Source organism: Coregonus lavaretus (assembly GCF_964263955.1).
Source record: "Coregonus lavaretus genome assembly, chromosome: 16".
NCBI lineage: Eukaryota > Metazoa > Chordata > Actinopteri > Salmoniformes > Salmonidae > Coregonus > Coregonus lavaretus.
This window is the reverse complement of record NC_140003.1, coordinates 16,084,944-16,106,405: the sequence shown is the minus strand read 5'-3', so window position 1 is coordinate 16,106,405 and position 21,462 is coordinate 16,084,944. Positions and strand designations below refer to the sequence as shown.

At 42.7% G+C, this 21,462-nt stretch overlaps 2 protein-coding genes across 4 annotated transcripts; both read left to right on the top strand.

Annotated features, from left to right (window-relative positions):
- Nucleotides 1-1,205: 1,205 nt before the first annotated feature.
- On the top strand, nucleotides 1,206-3,300 carry LOC311143526 (ATP synthase F(0) complex subunit C3, mitochondrial-like). 3 transcript variants are annotated; one of them, XM_084179358.1, is made up of 5 exons: nucleotides 1,206-1,256; nucleotides 1,440-1,534; nucleotides 2,485-2,559; nucleotides 2,678-2,868; nucleotides 2,996-3,300. In XM_084179358.1, the coding sequence occupies exons 2-5, from the start codon at nucleotides 1,496-1,498 to the stop codon at nucleotides 3,108-3,110; spliced, it is 420 nt and encodes a 139-aa protein (XP_084035484.1). In that variant the 5' UTR covers nucleotides 1,206-1,256; nucleotides 1,440-1,495; the 3' UTR covers nucleotides 3,111-3,300. The 3 variants fall into 3 exon arrangements, with proteins under 3 accessions (XP_084035484.1, XP_084035483.1, XP_084035482.1); XM_084179357.1 differs by having other exon boundaries at nucleotides 1,209-1,269; XM_084179356.1 differs by having other exon boundaries at nucleotides 1,224-1,335.
- A 1,385-nt stretch (nucleotides 3,301-4,685) lies between these two features.
- On the top strand, nucleotides 4,686-21,462 carry atf2 (activating transcription factor 2). The gene is made up of 12 exons (XM_084179355.1): nucleotides 4,686-4,709; nucleotides 5,459-5,528; nucleotides 5,622-5,718; nucleotides 5,801-5,919; nucleotides 6,030-6,158; nucleotides 7,184-7,362; nucleotides 7,745-7,856; nucleotides 8,943-9,029; nucleotides 11,178-11,387; nucleotides 11,635-11,841; nucleotides 14,350-14,455; nucleotides 19,937-21,462. The coding sequence occupies exons 2-12, from the start codon at nucleotides 5,481-5,483 to the stop codon at nucleotides 20,155-20,157; spliced, it is 1,515 nt and encodes a 504-aa protein (XP_084035481.1). The 5' UTR covers nucleotides 4,686-4,709; nucleotides 5,459-5,480; the 3' UTR covers nucleotides 20,158-21,462.

The window sequence follows — 21,462 nt, the reverse complement described above, 5'->3', positions numbered from 1 at the left end:
ATAATTGTACCTTTGGTTGATCAAAATGCACTGCAGCTCAGTGCTACTCTGTATAAATAAAGGTTTTCTTATTTAATCTGCACTCTGCAGTGAGATGAAAAATGAAATGGATCCCTCAGTGACTGTTGATTCAGTCATTTCCATAGGGCGTTGGAGGTTTATGTGCTACATTAGTAGGACTGATTCTACACTGTGCTCATGAGATCTAGAGGCTGTGACTTCACCCCCTGTGCACCTGCAAAGATCATACCTATGGAACCAGTGGGGGATTCCTCCCTTAGAGCAATCATACGGCAGCGAAGAGGGGCTCGATCCCCATGCTCATTACCTTTACCTTCCAGCCCCAGCTGCTGGCGAGCCATTCATCAACATTACAAATCCTCCTGGTGTGCAGCTACACCTCCAAGCAGAGAGATTCCTAGACAGGGCCCTGGGACATCCCCTCTGGGTAGTGTTAAATTCACACCTCAACAGGTGCACTGGAAAGAATAGGCCTAGATGAAATGTTGAAGCCACTGTCTACTCAATGAGTTGTATTACAGGGGAGAAATAGTATATGATTTTATATGTACATCAAAATATGATTTTAATTTCATGATGAATTAATTACTTAATGAATTAATGGATGAATGAATGAATGAATGAATACAATACATGCATTCCTGTATTACCTGGCCTATGATGATGATAATGCTCAAGATGAGCAACTAGACAGGCTATAATGTGCACAACAACGTGTATAGAATTGGTGACAATTTCCTGTTGCCTAATTCAGCATATACTGTAAAGCTAATTAAAAGTAGGCCTAAATAATCCAATCAATGATTGCCTAAGTCTGTCAATATCAACGATTCAATCATATTTTTGTCTAATGCTGATATTCTTTAAGCCAGACTCTGAAGAAAATAAGTTGATTCTTCCTCTGCTTGTTTGTGCTATTTATTTAGAATGTATTGGTTTTGAGATAATATTGAGACAATAGGCCTGACCTATTAAAAATGGTGTACATAAAAGGCCTACATACTGTATGTGTCATTCATGGAGCTCAGATGGATTTTCATGGTCAGTTATCTAGAAAAATCGTTGTCACTGAAAATTACTGTACATGGTTTCTTTAGGTTTAATTCAAACGTTGAACTGGTTGAATAAAGTTATAGGGAAATGACCTTCCATTGTCCAAAATCTTCATCCGGGAATCTAAAAACACCGATTTGCGCGTGCGCACTCCTCTAATGTGGTTCGACCTTCTGCAGTCGGTAAGAGGGCTATGTAAGAAATTGTCCATTTGAAAATCCTTTTTCATCCTTCTTTAAAACAACACGTAGCACAATACAAGTGAGGGGTGCATATTGTACGGATTATTGTGTACATTGGACTGTCATTATTTTCAGCGTCGTGCATTTTAAAACCCTTTGACCTTATCTGTCTTGTCTTTGCAGAAAGACCCGGCTTCAATCAAATTTGACCAACCAGGTTAAAACAGACTAAATTGAGAATGTATGCCTGTGCAAAGTTCGTCTCCACGCCGGCTCTGGTGAGTATTTTTGTTTGTATGTTTTACTCAATCTGATTAAACAATGTTTTCTTACATCTGAACTTCCGTTGTATTCGTATGGGCCTGTGTTGAACTTGAATGGAGCTGCCTGACAAGGGTATTAGGTAGTTAATAAGCTAACGTTAATTGCAATGAAATGCCAAATCTTGTATGATAGTAGTAGCTACTTTGATCAAGTGAGAGGCTCTTATTTTAGTTTCCTAACTAGCTGTTTGTGCACATCTGAGACTAGACCCGGCCTTAGGAGCTAGCTATTTAGCCTGCTAGCTAGGTAGCCTGTTAGCTATAGCCTAGGTAGCTATGAATATAAGGTCAGCATGACACTTGTCTGGCTTGCTTCAGCACGCAAGTCTATCAGTAGCTACCTAACGCTAACTACTGACTTATTTTGCTTGAGTTCTCGCATTCCCTTTTGTTTGTGTTCGGGACTATTTACCCAAGGTCATGTTTGGCTATAAACATTGCAGGTTCAGGTAAAACCTAGCTATAACATGTTATAGCTAGTTTTACTGGTAACTGTTAAAGGTATGACACTAGCTTGTGCAAAGTGCACTCAGCTGGTAAGAGGAGTTTTTTGTTGTTGTTGCTTGTACACGGTGGTGTTGAGGAAAGAACATTAACATTACATGTATCCTGATTTGGAAATGCTTTTTGATGACTTAATGGGAATGCAGTTATGTTGTTATTTGTTGCTAGGGTGTGCATGTCTTAGTACAGCTCTGACATTTGACCACCTCAATGACATGGTGCACTTGTGCTGTCTTTGACAGAGGGAAACATAACCTCAGGCCTCTTGTGTTGAACTTTGAACAGTCGTGTGCACCTTAGCATCTGTCTTTTTCTTTATTGCCCTCAAGATAACCTGTGTAGGCTCTCATGCAAAATATTGTTGCTTTTTTCACTCAGTTTTGTGCTTATTCCTGGTGCAGGTCCGTGCTGGCTCCCGTGCTCTTTACAGACCCCTGTCTGCCTCTGTGCTGTCCAGGCCTGAGGTCAAAACAGAGGTGAAAAAAATATTATTGTAGTGGGGGGCCTTATGCTCTTCCAAAGCTTGTCAATCCCTATAATAGTTATTGATGTTGGAGTTCTTTTCCCATCACTAAGGAGGTGTTTGTTTTTCAGAGCAATGTAGCCCTCATGGCACAAAGCCCATTCACCCAGGTAGCACTCAGAGACTTCCAGACCAGTGCTGTGAGCAGGGACATTGATACCGCTGCCAAATTCATTGGTGCTGGAGCCGCCACAGTCGGCGTGGCTGGATCTGGTGCTGGAATTGGAACTGTGTTCGGCAGTCTCATCATTGGATATGCCAGGTAAGTCCACTGCTACAAACCGAGGACTAGATCTGTGCTTGTCAATGTCAGCTTTCGGAAAAACTACGATTCAAACAGATTTTACATGAACTGGTCTGATAATGGTTTGTCTTGTTCTGTTTGGCAGGAACCCATCTCTGAAGCAGCAGCTGTTCTCCTATGCTATCCTGGGATTCGCCCTGTCTGAAGCTATGGGCCTATTCTGTTTGATGGTTGCTTTCTTAATCTTGTTCGCTATGTAAAAAATCTGTCTATAGAAACTGTAATTACAGATGTGACTACACATTTTATCGTGGCTACCAAAATTGTTCCGTGTTGGTGTCATGGAAATGTACATTTTCAAGTCTGTCCGACACTCTCAAAATAACGAAAACATGTATTGTAAAAATGTAAGAAATTACATAATTAAAATGCATGGATTTGACTATTTAACATATGGCAGTAAGTTTTCTATGTTAGGAATTATGTTTCACCACAATCAAGAAGACAAGCTTCTATTGAATGTCAACATGGGATTATACAAAGGAACTGCTTAGACTTAATGTAAATCAGTGTGGTGCATTTGCCATTAATGTTGTCGTTGGTTCAAGTGCAGGTCAATAGCATTGTTAGTAGGCAGCAAGTGGGCGCTTGCGCTTGTAAATGGCATTAAATAAATCTAGACCACAATTTGATTGTGCTAAATAGTGGTCACTAGTCCAGATTATTAGGGATGTTCTCTGTATGAACTTGTGTAGTCTGTCAAAAAGCCTGGAGATCATGACATAATTGCCATTAACAACTATTACAGTTTGGTTCACGCAAAGCATAAAGTTGGTTTATCCCTTGGTGGTAGATTTTAGAGCTTTTCAATGTGCCTAAGAACACTAGAGGTACATTGTCAAATCGGATGGGCCTAGAGGAAATTGGATCTATAATGTATTTGACGCAATGGTTACATTCTCATGCAAATGCCATAAAAGATCAGAAAGATAATGTAAAATGCATGTATTTTCTAGAGATGGTCACCCTTCATACCCTGGCTCCCGGATGTCGCATCCAGTTTTACCCAGGGAACAGAACATTTAAAAACTGAGGATGGTACTACTTGAACTTGTCCAACGAGAATACTAATTTTCGCTTTCAGTTATTTGAAAGGTTTTGCTATTTTGTGTGCTCTGAACAAGACCATGGTGTGTGTACATGACTGTAAGTCGCTTTGGATAAAAGTGTCTGCTAAATGGCTTATTATTACTTGTCTTCCAGTGGAGTTAATTCCTCCATCCCACAGATGGTGATAACTGTTCACTAGTCACCTGGCTTTCCCCACCCTTGGGGGTATGTAGGGTGCTTCTTATCACTTCTGTTCTGGTGGGATCCACTTCCCACTGCTTTTGAGCAGAGTTGTAGTTTGTTTTACCGAAGACCCTGCCCTGTTCACCTGGACTCTGTTATTGATTGTTCCCTCACTCACCAAGGACTTTATTCAAGATAGGATGCTATAATATTCTGGACAATTTTATGTGTGTGGGCTACTGTGCTTTTTTTTTTTTTTTGCATTGGGGATGTCTGGCAATGGCCCAGCACATTTGTTGTATGCACCACATCTCTGTTGGAATTATAACAGCATCTCATGACTAGCTATAAAGATACAAATATAATTTAAATAGTATATTCTCAATTGTATTGTGAACTGATTTCTCTGCACTTCTATAGTATTGCTGACGGTGGCAAAGACTGCTTGTCTGTGGCTGTGGTGTGTAGGAATTAAGTGACGTATACGGAAAAGAAGCTGCTCTCGCGAGGGTTTTGCATAGACACGGGGTTTTGATATCAAGGGTTGAGCCAGGTTGAGCCCGTGGGTAAGTGTCCACAAACTGACAGTGATTGTACACAAAGATATCGCGCTTGTAACGATTTCTTGGCATTCGTGGGGATTTAAGCTTGAATAAAAAGTATTGGTCTGTGATAAATGCAGATCCTTTCTGTATTATCAGTTATAAATAGAGCTAATATGGCGACGGTGCTGTGCTTGCAGATGCTACCCTGCCTAAATGGGCGGTGTGGATGGATAGAGCTAGCTAGCTTGATGATGGTGAGGGGCTGTGTAAACAAAACCACCCACATTGTTTTGTTAGCTCGTGCTGAATTTATCAACAATTTAAATTGTAACGTTTGTTCCTAATGTTGTGGGTAAATTATGTTGCATTTCATCTGTTTGTCTTCTAAATAAGGACAACGCTAGCTGAATTTAAGCTAGTCAGAAATGTGCTGTCACAGTTTCATAATAACTAGTTAGCTACTGCTGTAACTAGCTAGCTAAATATAAAGTTGTGTCATCTGTCATAATTCGAGTTTCCACTAACCATTTTGATTGATATCCATGGTGTATGACCATCGATGTCTCTCACTCTTTCTCCTGACTCAGACTCAGAGAAAGACCATGCATTTACAAGGGACAGTTGCCAACCTGCTATCAATAAGCTTTGTCCCCACACAAAGTCCTAAGGCAGATACAATATTTGACAGAGCCTTCTATAAGGTGATGATCATTGATCTGGAACGTTCTACCTACTACAGTGCAAATCATTATTTGTATTTTGTGTTCCAGGGTATAAAAGGAATTACTGAATATGAGTGATGACAAACCTTTCTTATGTACTGCTCCTGGGTGTGGTCAGGTATGTTTTTAAAGTCCATTTGGTTTGTCTTTGTTAGTTATATATGAAAAGTGTTATATCTGTAAATGTATATATTGTTTCATCATTCCATAGCGATTTACAAATGAAGACCACTTGGCTGTCCACAAACACAAACATGAGATGACACTCAAGTTTGGTCCAGCAAGGGACAACAGTGTCATCGTTGCTGGTAAGCACTACAAGAGACAACAAATAAATTATAGTATTAATTCAAGTGGTATGAGAGAGAGAGACCCTATCTTATGTTGCAGACCAAACACCAACACCTACACGCTTTCTGAAGAACTGTGAGGAAGTGGGACTCTTCAATGAGCTTACCAGTCCATTTGAGCATGACTTCAAAAAAGCTGCTGAGGATGACCTCAAAAAGGTGACTAATTACTATTCAGTGGTGCTATCAAAGCTAAGGCTCACTTGGTAGTACAGGTTGCTCCAGATTTGATCTTATCTGATCTGTTAATATTTGTTTCTGACATGCAGATGCCCTTGGATCTGTCGCCTCTTGCCACACCAATGATCATACGAAACAAAATTGAGGACCACTCAACTGCGGAGGCACATCAGGGCAGCACTCTGCCCCATCCGGAATCTACAACGAGTGACGACAAGGTAAAGAATTTGGTCTACTTCATACATTGATATCCTGCTGGATCAGTTGATATGAAGTCTTCAATATTAGTTGCTTGTGACACAGGCATCAGTTGTCTGTAGGGCAATTCTAGATCTTTACTTTTGGACATTAACAAGCAACTATTGTCTCACCGCTTGAACAGCCAGGGTTATATTCAACCCAAACGGTTTCATTCATTGTTGAATGGTGTTCATTGAAGGTTGGACAATACTCTGATTGCTGAAAAAGCAATTGTATTTGCTACCATATAGACTAACTTTACAGACGTGCTGTCATAATTGTGGTCATACAATATCCATGAACTCCAATGGATGGCTTATCAGAGATGTTGCTCAACAACATTGCAATAAGCTCAGAGTGAATTACCCTCAAATGACCACCCAATGTAACAGAGTTAAACTACAGTTTTGAATATTTTGGCATCTCAGGATAAGGTTTACCCTCCTCTTATGCTCATTTGCAGCATCTTTGAATATTTTCTTCAGACTAGCGTCTCTTACTCCCGAGGGATCCCGAGTGGCGCAGTCGTCTAAGGCACTGCATCTCAGAGCTTGAGGCGTCACTACAGACCCCCTGGTTCGATTCCAGGCTGTACGGCGCACAATTGGCCCAGCGTCGTCCGGGTTTGGCCGGTGTAGGCCGTCATTGTAAATAAGAATTTGTTCTTAACTGACTTGCCTAGTTAAATAAAGAAAAAATAAAAAAATAAAATTACTGGGATCACTGAAACTGGTTTCCTTCCACGGTGCCTTGGTTGATGGTTTCACTGCTTCCCAAAAATATGACACAGTAGTACCAGAACAGCACAACATTATTTGGATAAATAAATCCCTTTATATTTTGTACATCAGATCCTTGTCTATTAGCAGTTAGTAATCAATCTATATTTTATTCTGTACTATAAGAATGACATAAAACTAGGGCATTCTTTCTTAGTTGAAATCTAGAGAATGGTTGTCATTGAACGTTTTAATGCAGCTAAGGTCTCGTATGGTGTTTTCAGGAGGTATCTTTGCAGCCGACCTCAATGCCAACCTCTACTATAGTCCATCCTGCATCCCTCCAAGTCCCCAATGTACTCCTAGCAACCTCAGACGCTAGTGTTGTTATACAGCAAGCTCTCCCATCGCCAACATCTAGCTCTGTAATTACCCAAGTCCCATCCTCTAATAGGCCAATAGTGTAAGTAACAAAAAAATGTTAATTATTTGATATTTTTTGTAGAACTTCTTTGTGTGTTTTTGCTTAATTTATTTTTTGTAATTAGGTTTTGTGTCTTTATGGTTTTGCATTTTGTGGTAAGATGGTTCATTGAAAAGTATGCTCTTTGGTTTGTTGTCAGTGACCAATACTGGTACCATATTGTATGAGTACAGATCCATAACGTTATGCTGTCCATGTTACGTTACCTTATGTTCCTTTGAGTGTCTGTTTTGTGTTTCTTTGTTGTAGTGTGAAGTGTATGATAACATTCTTAAATGAGAAATAATTGACTACGTAACATGACTAGATATTATATTGCTGGTTGTTGTGTAACCCATAGTGTCCCTTCTCTCCCCTCCAGTCCAGTCTCTGGCACTTTTCCTGTACTCTTTCAGCTGCCTAATGGACAAACCATGCCCGTCGCAATCCCAGCAACCATCGCATCCAGTGTACATATTCCAACCGCAATTCCTGTAAGTATCGCATGTCATGCTCGTTGCTTTATGGAGTTCCAATGTGTATTTTAAATGTATGGATTTCCAATGTGCTGCACACTCGCTCAGAACCATTTAAACTAGGCCTAAATCCACGTTCCAGTGATTAGTTAATGCCATGTATCAGCATTCCGCCCCTAGAACAGGCTCACTATTTACTGATTTGGCACTAGTGTCTTTGGCATGCGTTGGACAGGCAGGGGACGATGGGTGAACTAATGGGCCTTAGAAGAGAGCAGCTGTATGTCACCTTGGCAAAGACAGTGAGTAGGCCAAACGGTTGTATGTTCCAGTCCAGGGTGCCTCATTGCCATTTGTCCTTGTACAATTTGAATCACCACACTTGACTTCTGGCAGACTGGATGTGTTGCAATCAATTAATATGCCACCCTGGATATTATGCTTCAGTGTCCGTTAAGGACATTAGCTAATCTAGCCATATCGTAGGCCCTATAGAAATCTCCCTGTCCCTAGTTCCCCCAGAGTGACGTGTGGCTGGTGACGATAGACCGACAGGGTCCCTGTCTTGTTCTCTCTGGCCCTGATTGTCTGTGTGGAACACTGAGCAGCAGATGATTATCTCCTGATGGCGGCGCAGCGGGGAAAATACCTCCATTCTCCCAGTCTGTGGGGAGCCACTGACGAAGAAAGGAAGGAAGAAAGGAAGAGATCCCACTGCTAGGTCTCCTCTCCCCTCCTCCCTTCATCCACTTTCCTCTCCTCCTCTCTCTTTTTCCATCCATCTCATTGTCAGGTGATGGTAGAGGAGACCCAGCTCTGGCCTTCCAGCTCGTCTCTCTCCATCCCTCTCCTGTGCTTAGCCCTTCTGTCCATATGCTTTCCACACAGGCAGGCAGGAGCTCATTAGCGTACATGGTGCATCTCCATGTGGCGCTGCCTCCACAAAATAACAGGCCATCCAGCCTAATGAGGCTGAGATATGAGGAAAACTCTGAGTGTACGGCGCTGTGTGTGTTCATTTTGGGAGGGGAGGGGGCTGCCTGCCTCTCACTGGGAGAGACTAATTCTCCTTGTGCTGGTCTCTGTGTGTGTCTGTGCTGTCAGCTTGTCAGACCCGTCACCGTAGTGCCTAACGTCCCTGGGATCCCTGGACCCCCCTCGCCTCAAGCCGTCCAATCAGAAGCTAAGCTGGTAATGTCTTTGTCTCATACACATACCATCAAGGGTTCTGTGCATATGTGCTTGCCTGAAATTTCCCCGAACTATGTCAAATTGATCCACAAAGTAATGTTACATTTGGATTATGTACAATAGTATTAAATGTCAATACTGTAGGTACTATGTTAGTACTGTAGTTCCTTGCTTTAACCAGAAGAGGGAACTAGAAACAAGTGTTTTACAATGTTATTAGCAGTTTTTATTTTATATAAATTGTCATTAAAGTTGAATATGTGTTACAGATGCTAGTGAGTAGTGTATGACCATGACCAGACTTTTAAAGGGACACTTCGGGATTTTGGCAATGAGGCCCTTTATCTACTTCCCCAGAGTCAGATGAACTTGTGGATACCAGCATGTTAGTAGATACCCATAGACTTCCAGTCAATGCGCTAATGCTAGTTAGCATTGGCTCGCAAAACTACCTCTAACTTCCTTCATACTAGACACAGAGACATGAAAATGGTATCTAGGAGATCATCTGACTCTGGGGGGGAAAAATACCAAAGTATCCCTTTAATGCCTCAAACAGGGTGGATGAGCAGTGTCTCCAGCCTCTGGCCCTTTGTGTTAGTAGTGATGGTTGAAGGGCAGGGATATGGTCCGTTGTTAGGTAGATCATTGGCACAGTGATGAAGCACGTATCACAGAACCTGTAAGTGTTCACAGCACGCCACTCCTCTGAAAATTAACAGGTAAAGCTTTATAAGGAGGAGGGGTGGGTTGATGGAGTTTAAGCTGGGGTGGGGTGTTTTATTGGGTTTGAGGGGCGCAGGGATGACAAATGCCGAGATAGCGTTGTGCTCAACACGCCGTCGTCGGGGCCAACCGGAGGGGGGCTTCCGCCGAGAGCCAGCTGGGGGCATCTTGGCATGGGCTCAGAGAGGCACATTAAGTCAGCCTCACCCTGCATGGAACCTTTTGTTCAGCAGAATCCTGGCTGACCTGCGCTCCCCCCACCCCCGGTGCCCCCCCCACCACACTCAGCTCATCAGCAAACACCTAATGAGCCCACGTCAAGAAAACAGCACCCCGCCCAGCCAGCCCCCCACCCACCCTGCTCTCCGGGGGCACGGAGACAGCGCTTTACAAGGACTGATGATGCTGCAAAGACCACAATAATGATAATTAACTTGCTGAATTTAGAAGATTATGCTGTTAATTAGTTGCAAAATAAAGATAAGTAATATAGCGGCAGATGGTTGAATAACACCCATGAGATGGAGGGTTATTACACTGATGAGGTTTCTGTGGCAGAAATGAAATATGAATCTGACTGGCTTCTCCCTCCTTCTATGGGCCATTCCAGGAGAATAATATCTTGTTTCTGCCAGAAGAGCTTCTGGAAGGGTATTACACGATAAACTAATTTGGTAGATAGATTGGTCTGGCAAAAGGTAGTTGTTAGAATAATGTGCTCCTCTGTTCTCCCATGTAAATGTATTCCTGCTCACTTTGTTATGGGTTGAGATGGCTCATTCACCTTCAGCTTGTTTACTCACTGTTTGATGGTGGAGTATTTGGGCTTTAAATAACAGTCTGTCACCTTTATCGAGACGCAGGACGGGTGAAATGTGTTGCCTAGATTTTCATGTGAAACATCAACAATTACAAATATGGATTTGGCATGTGAGTTAATTTCACAGTATGTCGTAGTATATGTCTGTTAGGAGGATCGCCTATAAGATATTTGTTTTGTCTGTAGATGTGTGCGTTCCTGGTGACTTTGTTAGCCAGTTTTATGGCTTGTCTGACAGATGCACAGGGACAGAGAAGGGGGTTGGGCGCTGTAGATGGGGGGGCACTATGGTGTGTGTTATAAACACACCCAAGAGGCAGAGCTTCCCCTGACAAGTTGACATCCCCAGCTCATCAGGGGAATAGGATATTGGCCGTGACAGCTATTAGATTTCCTATGGAAAGACTTTGTTTTGATGTCTAATTTTCTATCATACAGAATATAGTGTTTTGGTTTCGTCTTTTGCAGCTCCTTGTTGTTTTTATCTCATTGGTCTATTTCAAGACTATGTTCATGACTTTCAACTCAAACAGAACATCCCTACATTGCAGAGTCGTGTTGTCTCGTGGCTCATGTGCTCATGTGTTCTTTTCTTCCCCTAGAAGCGGAAGGCGGTACTAAGCCAGCAGCTCCCTCAGGTAACCAATGGAGATGCTGGTGATGTCCAGAGCAGTGCTGTGACCCACACTGTAGCCCCCGCCCTGGCCCCTCCCCCTGCCCCATCTCCGTCTCCTGGCCCTCCCCCGGCCCCGCCTGAGGAACCCTGCCCCCAGACCCTCCAGCAGCCTGCCATCTCCACCACTGAGACGTCTGTGAGTACACTACCACAACTGGCCATCAGAGGGGGCTATGCTTAGTTTGGCTATTCCACAACTACAGTCATTGAAGTACCTTTGTAAGTGTATTATTATATTACTTTGAATTACCCACTCAATAACTAGTGATTATGATGAACATTACGTTAGCCATGAGATACATGTTATAGCCTATGTGTGTGTTATAGAGCTTGATAGGTTGGTTCTGATGAATTTGTGCTGCGCATTCTGTTCTCCATGCCAGGCGTCCAAGGCGCCCCCTGCACAGCACACCCCGAGCACAGGGGGCCGGCGGCGCAGAGCCACCAGCGAGGACCCGGATGAGAAGAGGCGAAAGTTCCTGGAACGCAACCGAGCGGCGGCGTCCCGCTGCAGACAGAAGAGGAAGGTCTGGGTGTCTTCACTGGAGAAGAAGGCTGAGGACCTCAACTCTATGAACGGACAACTACAGGTATATACATACATATATATATATATATATATACACACACCTCAGCTCGGTCTACCATATAGTAACTGCTTATTGCATCAGGTATGAGGGATTATACTGTGTGTGCATTTTTTTCCCCCTTATTTGGTGATGAAGTCATTAAAGCCTATTAAGAGGAGTTGCGGTGTGACAGCGGCGGTGTGCGAGCCCCGTTCTCCGATACATCCCTGTCAATAAAGATGTATCCTCCAGATGTCAGCCGCACACAAGCGTGTCCTCGCTTCTGTCTCAGCAGTTTACTGGATGGCCTCTAAAATCTCTCAGGGAAAGGTGTCTTTTTGAACCTTCATTTTGCAAAAAGCAATTAGGATCTGACGCTGACAAGTTCTCTACAGTTCATGTAACTGTTGTCTCTGTTGATAAGTGTGATCTGGGGTGCGGCACATCGGCGTTCCACACAATTAAATGAGATGTGCTGTTTATTTGCTTGCTGTCTTATTTGTCCATGAAGGCAAAGTAAGACATGAGGGGGAGGGGTTGAGGCGGAGGAGGGGAGAAGAGAAAGCGGGAAATGAAATGGAGGTTGGGGGATTGTGATTAATTTCCATTACAATAACAGATTGTCACCACTGATGGTCATCGGTGTGCCTGCTAAGGGTTAAATGAACGCAGGCAGATGAAGGTGGAGAGACTGATTGAGGAAGGATGGGGTTGCAGAGAGCAGCACTGTTAACTATGAGGAACGGAATAAGTCACGGCGAAAATTGAATGTCACAGAATGAAAGTGTTCTTTATATGAAGGCATTAATCAGCGGTGCGGTTTTAGTTATAACTCCCGTGCTGACACATTGGCCCAGCTGATCAGCGGAGTGGGCCCTAATGATGCACGATTACTATAACATCATCCTTAACGGGCTTTTTTAATGAGGTGTCAGAGCAGGCAGCAACCCACAGGGCTCCCGGCCTCCGAGTCAGGAAGGAAAGGACCATTTGCTCCCATTCTATTAATTCACAAACTTAGAAACAACTTAAACTTCTTCAGGCCGCCATGCTTTATCCTACTGTATGACAGCATGATGTATATTGATTGGATAAGGAATGCAGCCATTTCTGTTTTTCTGGATTTAACATCCAAGTTGTAGTAATACACCTTATCCGATCTGGTGTTGTTTAGTTGTTCCACCAATGCAGTAGTAACAATAACAAATGACCTGATTGTCATTCATACCAGGTTAGATTCCTCCACATCATGCGAACAAAGCTATGTCTTTATGGTATTCGGAATACAGTAGCTAGTTTAATCAAAGTAGTCGCTAAACACTGCCTGTTGAGGCCACCCAACATCTAGCAATACCATAACATCTATTAACTGTAGCCATGCTAAAATATCTCTCTGTGAGCTGCACCTGCACTGGAGGGCTGATGTTCTAAACTAAAGGGAGTAGAGGAAGAGGTGGAGAGGATGAGCGTCTTTGCAAAGCAGCAGTGGTAGCTAGGTTGTGTATCTGTAATGGGAGATGGCAGCGTAGTGAGCGTGGTGTGGTAGAGATGTGTAAAGGCTCTACCAGCTGTTTTAAATCTGTCTCACAACAGCCCAAACGGATAGATTCACATAAATTGGCCGCTTTAAGACTAATCGATTAAGAGGCCATAGTCCTTTTTTAAAAGGAGAATAGAAAGAGTCTAAATCTGCCATAGGGTGTTCTCTGGGCCCCCGGCTGCTCTGATTTCAGTGAAAGTCACCTTCAGCGTAATGTGGCCTCTCTTTACTGCATGCAGAATCCCCAGCTCCCACAGGGCTGTAATGACACGGGAGTGTAAATCTCAGCAGAATCCACAAAGTTGTGCTGACAATCGGAAGAGCTCACCTCTGACAAATGTGTTGGTCGGGAGCCAGTAAAGAGCCATAATTATAGCGCAGGAGCAAAATAATTGAAAAAGTGCATCATACTTTATTCACCTTGCCATCCATTATCCAGTTAGCTACCTTTCCCTGTGTCTGTTCTTCTTCATGGGGGGCGGGGAAATACGAGTATGTGTGCAGTAATGTAATGGTCATATGGGCCTCTCATACAGACAGAAAAAGAGAGAGAAATGTCTTGTGGTTGTCCCTTTGTCAAATAAAGTCACAATGGTTTTGGGTACTGAGAAAATAGTAGCTAAAGAACCCCCCCACCAGCCTGAATGTTTTCACTTTTCAGAACTGGGGAATGTGTGTATGCTGGCTGTTGTGATGTAAACAGATTCATTCAGCACTTCACAGCCCCCCATGCAGACAGTCATGGATGTCTGATGGTTTGGCAGGTCATGCTCCTCATGGAATGGGGAAGGTGAAGGTTTAGCCTAAATATACTATATTGCAATCAGAGATGCATACTATACAGATGGTTCTCAGACTCAGGTCAGCAGAGTATACTGTAAAAGTTCACGTGTGGGACGTGTCTGTATGAAAGTATGTGGCAGTCAGTCAAGTCTCCAAAGTGGCCATTTTATGGAGTGTGTGTTGTCTGTTTCCCTTCTCTCTGGCAGAATGAAGTCACCCTGCTGAGAAATGAAGTGGCTCAGCTGAAGCAGCTTCTTCTGGCTCATAAAGATTGCCCTGTAACTGCCATGCAGAAGAAATCTGCCTATCACAGTGAGTTATGTTCCATTATCCTCAGCCCCAGGCCGCCCAGCATATACGTCCAAAACGAGCCCCGCTAACCGCTCGCCAGAGGGACACGTCTCGCTCATCGCCTAGCCGAACACCTCCAGAGCTATGGACACATTAGGCCATTCTCTGTTTTAAAAAAACTTCGGAGAAGTTTGTCTATTCATATGCCTTTTTGTCTCATGCAAGTCGTCTGTTTTGAGCTGTCATTTCAAGTCGTATTGTTTTAAATGTGCTTTACCTGCACCATTATGGAAGCCTAAATGCAGAGTAAAGGCATCAGTCTTTAGCTTTTTATTCTTTAATGATGCCTTTTCGAAATATGCAAATCTGTGCATAGTGTCTGCCATATGCAGCCTCTTAGTTTCAATTTGCTGTTGTCAGTAGAACGGGTGTCTGGGAGGCGATGGTTGACTCACTTTGCCCAGAAGTGCCTGTTCCTCAGGTGCTCGTTGTAAAACTTAATGGCTGCCAGGTTTCACCAGTCACTGTGTAAGCACTTTTGTAAGAACAGGCTATACTTTTTAATTTCCTCCATTTCAGCCCCCTTTGCCTCTCGATTTTTGTCAGTTCAGCTTTGTGCTCATAACTCACCATCTCTCTTTAGCTGGGCCAATATGCAGAACGTGTACGCAGAGCCACGTCTCGGCAGTGCTCAGGAGTCTGCCGCTGACTTGTATTGACAATGATTGCCTCCAAAATGAGTCCATTATAGCTGAGAGCTTGACAAGACTGCGGAGCTTTCTCAATGAGTGGTGCCGCGGCCACCGAGCGCCACTGTTCCTTCTACATCCCTATTGTTAACCATAGCACTGTCGCTGACACGTCTCATGCATATTATGGGACTGATGGCTCCCAGGCTGTATTGGCCTGTCACAGACGGGGCTCATTTGGTTGTCTGGATTGTTTTGACTACCATTTGCAGATGAATTGGGTCATCTTTCTCACATATATTGTTGCGAATTCTTCCTATCTTAGACCTCGGTGAAGGCTGATCGCTTGCAGCTAGTTGATAAAGTGGAGAAATATAGCCTAGCTTCATCTAATTATCCTATTACTTTACGGAAGCATTCTGTTGTTGAAAGGTGAGGTTGAGTTAGATGATACCAGACTCTGCTATACTATAGCTCGTTATCAATCAAACGTTACAATAGCGTTCGAGTTGGCTGCTGGGGGGGCAAGGAGAGTCCCCAGCTCTGCTTAAACCGTTTTCAATGGATTGTTAAATACATTTGATAACTATTTGATTTTTAATATCACCTCTTGAAGAGCATAGTCAAAACTACACATTTCCGATTATTCCACATTTTAGCTCTATCGTCAGAGTTTTACAGCAATCAGTAAACATCAACTGATTAAGTATTTTCATATTCAGTCCTAGCTATAAAGCAAACAACGTGTCATTTAGCTTGTTTCATTAGAGATTAAGCTTTTGGAAAGAGCTTGACATCGTTCTGGTAAAGTTGTCAGTCGGACTACTGTCATCACCACTATAGATGGCAAGCAAATCAGACAATATTTGGATGTAGCCATCTAGTTTATCCCCTGAAAGTTAGCTTGTTAACTAGACATGTTGATGTGAAACAGTGCCTTCGGAAAGTATTCAGACCCCTTGACTTTTTCCACATTTTGTTAGGTTACAGCCTAATTCTAAAATTGATTAAATTGTTTTTTCCCCTCATCAATCTACACACAATACCCCATAATGACAAAGCAAAAACAGGTTTTTAGAAATTTTTGCAAATGTATTAAATATGAAAAACTGAAATATCACATTTACATAAGAATTCAGACCATTTACTCAGTATTTTGTTGAAGCACCTTTGGCAGCGATTACAGCCTCAAGACTTCTTGGGTATGACGTTATAAGCTTGGCACACCTGTATTTGGGCAGTTTCTTCCATTCTTCTCTGCAGATCCTCTCAAGCTCTGTCAGGTTGTATGGGGAGCGTTGCTGCACAGCTATTTTCAGGTCTTTCCAGAGATGTTCGATTGGGATCAAGTCCGCACTCTAGCCGGGCCACTCAAGGACATTCAGAGACTTGTCCCGAAGCCACTCCTGCGTTGTCTTGGCTGTGTGCTTAGGGTCGTTGTCCTGTTGGAAGGTGAACCCCAGTCTGAGGTCCTGAGTGCTCTGGAGCAGGTTTTCATCAAGGATCTCTCTGTACTTTGTGCCGTTCATCTTTCCCTCGATCCTGACTAGTGTCCCAGTCCCTGCCTCTGAAAAACATCCCCCCATACATGATACTGCCACCACCATGCTTCACCGTAGGGATGGTGCCAGGTTTCCTCCAGACGTGACGTTTGCCATTCAGGCCAAAGAGTTCAATCTTGGTTTCATCAGCCCAGATAATCTTGTTTCTCATGGTCTGAGAGTCTTTAGGGGCCTTTTGGCAAACTCCAAGTGGGCTGTTTGTGCCTTTTACTGAGGAATGGCTTCAGTCTGGCCACTCTACCGTAAAGGCCTGATTGGTGGAGTGCTGCAGAGATGGATGTCCTTCTGGAAGGTTCTCCCATCTCCACAGAGGAACTCTGGAGCTCTGTCAGAGTGACCATCGGGTTCTTGGTCACCTCCCTGACCAAGGCCCTTCTCCCCCGATTGCTCAGTTTGGCCGGGCGGCCAGCTCCAGGAAGAGTCTTGGTGGTTCCAAACTTCTTCCATTTAAGAATGATGGAGGCCACTGTGTTCTTGGGGACCTTCAATGCTGCAGACATTTTTTGGTACCCTTCTCCAGATCAGTGCCTCGACACAATCCTGTCTCGGTGCTCTACGGACAATTCCTTCGACCTCATGGCTTGGTTTTTGCTCTGGCATGCGCTGTCAACTGTGGGACCTTTATGTAGACGGGTGTGTGCCTTTCCAATCAATTTAATTTACCACAGGTGGACTTGAATCAAATTGTATAAACATCTCAAGGATGATCAATGGAAACAGGATGCACCTGACCACAATTTCGTGTCTCATAGCAAAGGGGCTGAATACTTATGTAAATAAGGTATTTTTTTATTGTATTTTTTATAAATTCGCTAAAATTTCAAAAACGTTTTTGCTTTGTCATTATGGGGTATTGTGTGTAGATTGCTGAGGATTCTTTTAAAAAAAAGCAATTTTATAATAAGGCTGTAACGTAACAAAATGTGGAAAAAACCAAGGGGTCGGAATACTTTCCGAAGGCACTGTATGGTAATGGCTAGCTAGCCAATTTGACGTGGTCCATCAATCAATGTAGCCTATCATGTCTGTCAGCAGCAATTGTGATTAAACACTATTTAAAAACGTTGAAAATGGTATAACTTTAGCTAACTTCACTAGGTAAGCCTACGTTGGTTGAAGAAAAAAGTACATTAGGTCTACTTTCCACTATGTTTAGCCAACAGTACAAAGTTTCTACCGGTAGCTGGCAAAGTAAACATTAGCAGCTAACAGTAACGTTACATCGGCAATGCGCCAGTGGTGGAAAAAGTACCCAATTGTCATACTTGAGTTAAAGTAAAGATACCTTAATTGAAAAGGACTCAAGTAAAAGTGTGTGAATGGACCATTTTCCTGTCCTGCTAAGCATTCAAAATGTAACGAGTACTTTTGGGTGTCAGGGAAAATGTATGGAGTAAAAAGTACACTATTTTGTTTAGGAATGTAGTGAAGTAAAAGTTGTCAAACATATAAATAGTAAGGTAAAGTACAGATACCCAAAAAAACTACTTAAGTAAAAATAGTTTAAAGTACTACTTAAGTACTTTACACCACTGCAATGCGCCCTTTTGCTGCTTGACAGGCAGACCCCACGAAGGATGGTGAAATTAAGCTAAACCACTCATACTTGTCAGGTATAGTTCACTTTTACTTTATATCACTCAAATATCCAATTAATGGTGGCCAATATTGAGAGATGTCGTGAGGCTACCCTCACGTATCTGAAATTACATGGTCAATTGATGTTTACTGAGCATGAGCTAAATGTGCGCAATTGTTTTGCATGGAATAATCGAAAATGTGTAGTTCTGACTATGCTCTTCAAGAGGTGATGATATTACAACCAAATAGTTAACATTTATTTAACAATCCATTGAAAACGGCGTAGTTGTCAATGGTTTTAGCGGAGCTGGAGGTCTCCTTGCCCCCCAGCAGGCAAATCGAACGCAATGCACCTTAGTGTGACGTTTTATTCATAAAGACCCATACTGTCAATACTGTGACAACATAAGGCAGATCATGTAAAGATTCCATCATGGTCTTGCCTCAGCGCAGAGGTCTTTTCAGCCACTCTGTGTTTCCTCCCAGTCCTAGTGGTCCCCCAGGCCCCCAGCATCCTCCATCCCTGTCTGAGAACATGTTTCCTCATCCAGCCCAGGCCCAGGCACACTGCTACAGCAGGTGGGAGGATATTACCCAGCCTGCCCTACAAAAAAGCCAGACCATGCTTCCTCTTGGCACACTGAGCTGTCCATCTGCTTATGGTGAAAACCACATCAGAAATGAAGGAAATAATAAATGAAGTAAGGCTGCTTTGGGTAACTAGTAAAGCTGCATATGATAATATATCAGCAGTCCACTCTCGCCTTCCGCTCCTGTGCTTAATGCCATTAGGAGTAATAATACACACTGGAATATGGAACAAAAAGCCTGATTTACAAGGAGATCGACCTTATGCAGGGAGAAATGGCAGAGCGATTTACGGTGCTTTGACATTCACCTGCACTAAATCACCTGATCAAAGTCTGGTCAATACGAACGCAAAGGGAGCCCTACACACACAGGGCCTTTTAAATGCAATTTTATTGCACACTTCTCTTATTTTGGAATCTGTATCTCACATTCTCAAATACCAAGCCCAATCGTTAATTACCTAGTGCCATTTCAACTGACTTCATATCATTAGCTATATTAATTATCATAGTGGTCCTCATTCCTTTGAGTCGGAGCATGAGAGAGGATCTTTTTCCATCAGGATCCAATTAACTCAATGCAACTGCCTAACAGCTGGTGGCATTTCGACTCCAAGTCTTGCATACTCTCCAGTGTGAGCATCATTAAAATCAGGTGCTGTAATCATCTGTCGCTGCAGTAGTTGGCAAGGTAGCAAAAAACAAATGAGAACGCAGTGAGGAGTGGGAAACACTGCCACATGCCCCACAATTTTAATGTCCCCTTATGATGTTGGTTTAAATTGACATTGTAACTTAACTTTAATTAATAGCAGAAAAAAATGGTAAGTAGTGTTAACAAAATGTCCTAGGATATACATATTAGTCCTAAATAGATTGGCCAACAGAGGTTACTCCTGATCCTATTTTGGAATATGAGTATAGTGCAATGAATATAGGCTATGCATTTTGATGAAGTGAGTCATCTACTTTAACAAGCACTTCTGTGGCAATAATGTACTGTGTAAAACAGGTGATGAACAAACCGTAAAGCTGAAACAGGCTTTTTTTTTTTTACTCACTGTGTGTGTGTGTTTGAAGCATCTGAGAAGGAGGACCGCTGTGAGGAGATGTCAGTCCCAGGCAGCCCCCAGAACGAGGCCATCCAGCACAGCTCCGTCAGCACCTCCAACGGAGTCAGCTCCTCCTCCATGACCCCTGCTGCCTCCGCCCCCGCAACAGCAGACCAGAGCACAGAGGATGGCCAGGCACAGGGGGGCGCTGCCCTGTCCACCATCCAGACTCAGCCCTCAGGAAGCTGATCACCCCCACCGCACCGCAGACAGTGCCCCAGCCTCGCTGCTGCCTCTGTAGGGGAAAGGAACTCTCACTCTGCTTCTGTTTGGACTATACTGTCTCTGCTCATTGTTTGGTTTCTGTGTCTTTCGATGTTCTTGGAATGCAATGGTTTGTTGGATTTTTGGTAAAGATGCAAAATAAGTCCCTTTACGAATGGTTTGAAGATGGATGATTGTCTTATTTCCTCCTCGTTTTGTATTCATTTGATTTATTTATTGACTGTGTACACATGTCCTTTTTGTTTTGGACCTCTGTGAACTATGAAGTTGTAATGATTGAGTCAGTGCATTGTCAATGAGACCTTACCAAAGTGTGTTGTGGCTCACTTGGAATGTATTTGTTTTTAATGTCCTTTTATAAGCACTATCTTTATCTTATGGTGAGAAGATGTAAGGAGCAGTCACTTTTTTTTTTATTGTTTAGCCTTTTTCATTTTGCACATAACAACAGATGAAGGGTTTAACTTTTTAGTGTTTTTTGATTGTTCCAATAAGACGTACTGGCAGCTTTTTGAGGTAGATTTCAATACCTGTCTCGTTACAAAACTTCAACGGTTTAATCAGATTTTAACTGACAACGTTTTTGTGAGTGATTTAGTTTGGCTACGTCTGCCGGTAGGTAGCATGATGTGGTTTAAATGTTCAGAGTTGCCTCCACTTGTAAAATAGAAGCTTGGGTAGAATTCTATGTGCATTCTTTGACCAACATTCAATTTGTAGTTTGATTGTTCCATGAAGCAGTGAATGTAGGATTGCAGTACATTTTACATTACATAAACATGTTGATGTTGACTTAACCATGTGCCATTAAGTTTATCACACAGATTGATTTGTCACTAGAATTAGTATGAATTATGTTTTCCATCATGAGCGTTTCCATGTACATAATTGCTCGGTGTAGGAGATATGTTTCTGCTTACTAAGTGACTTGCTTTGATGTTTGACTCTGAACACTCTTGAGGAAATATTACACTTACTCCTTAAGTTAAGAATATTACATTTTTAGGAAACATTGTGAATAACATCATTACTAATACATTGTGTTTTTTCCAGATGTCATAATTTTTTTTTTTATAGAATAGTTTTAATCATGTATTAGAGTCCTAATAAGACGTTTTATTTGTATTAAAAAAATATCAACTTGAGGAACCTTTACTGGCTTCCGACCTAAAACTAAGGCTCTGTTTGCCTTGCGTAGTACAGTACCTTTTAAAAACACTGAACAGAATAGAATCACATACTGCTGCGCAATAAACTTAATGAGGAATC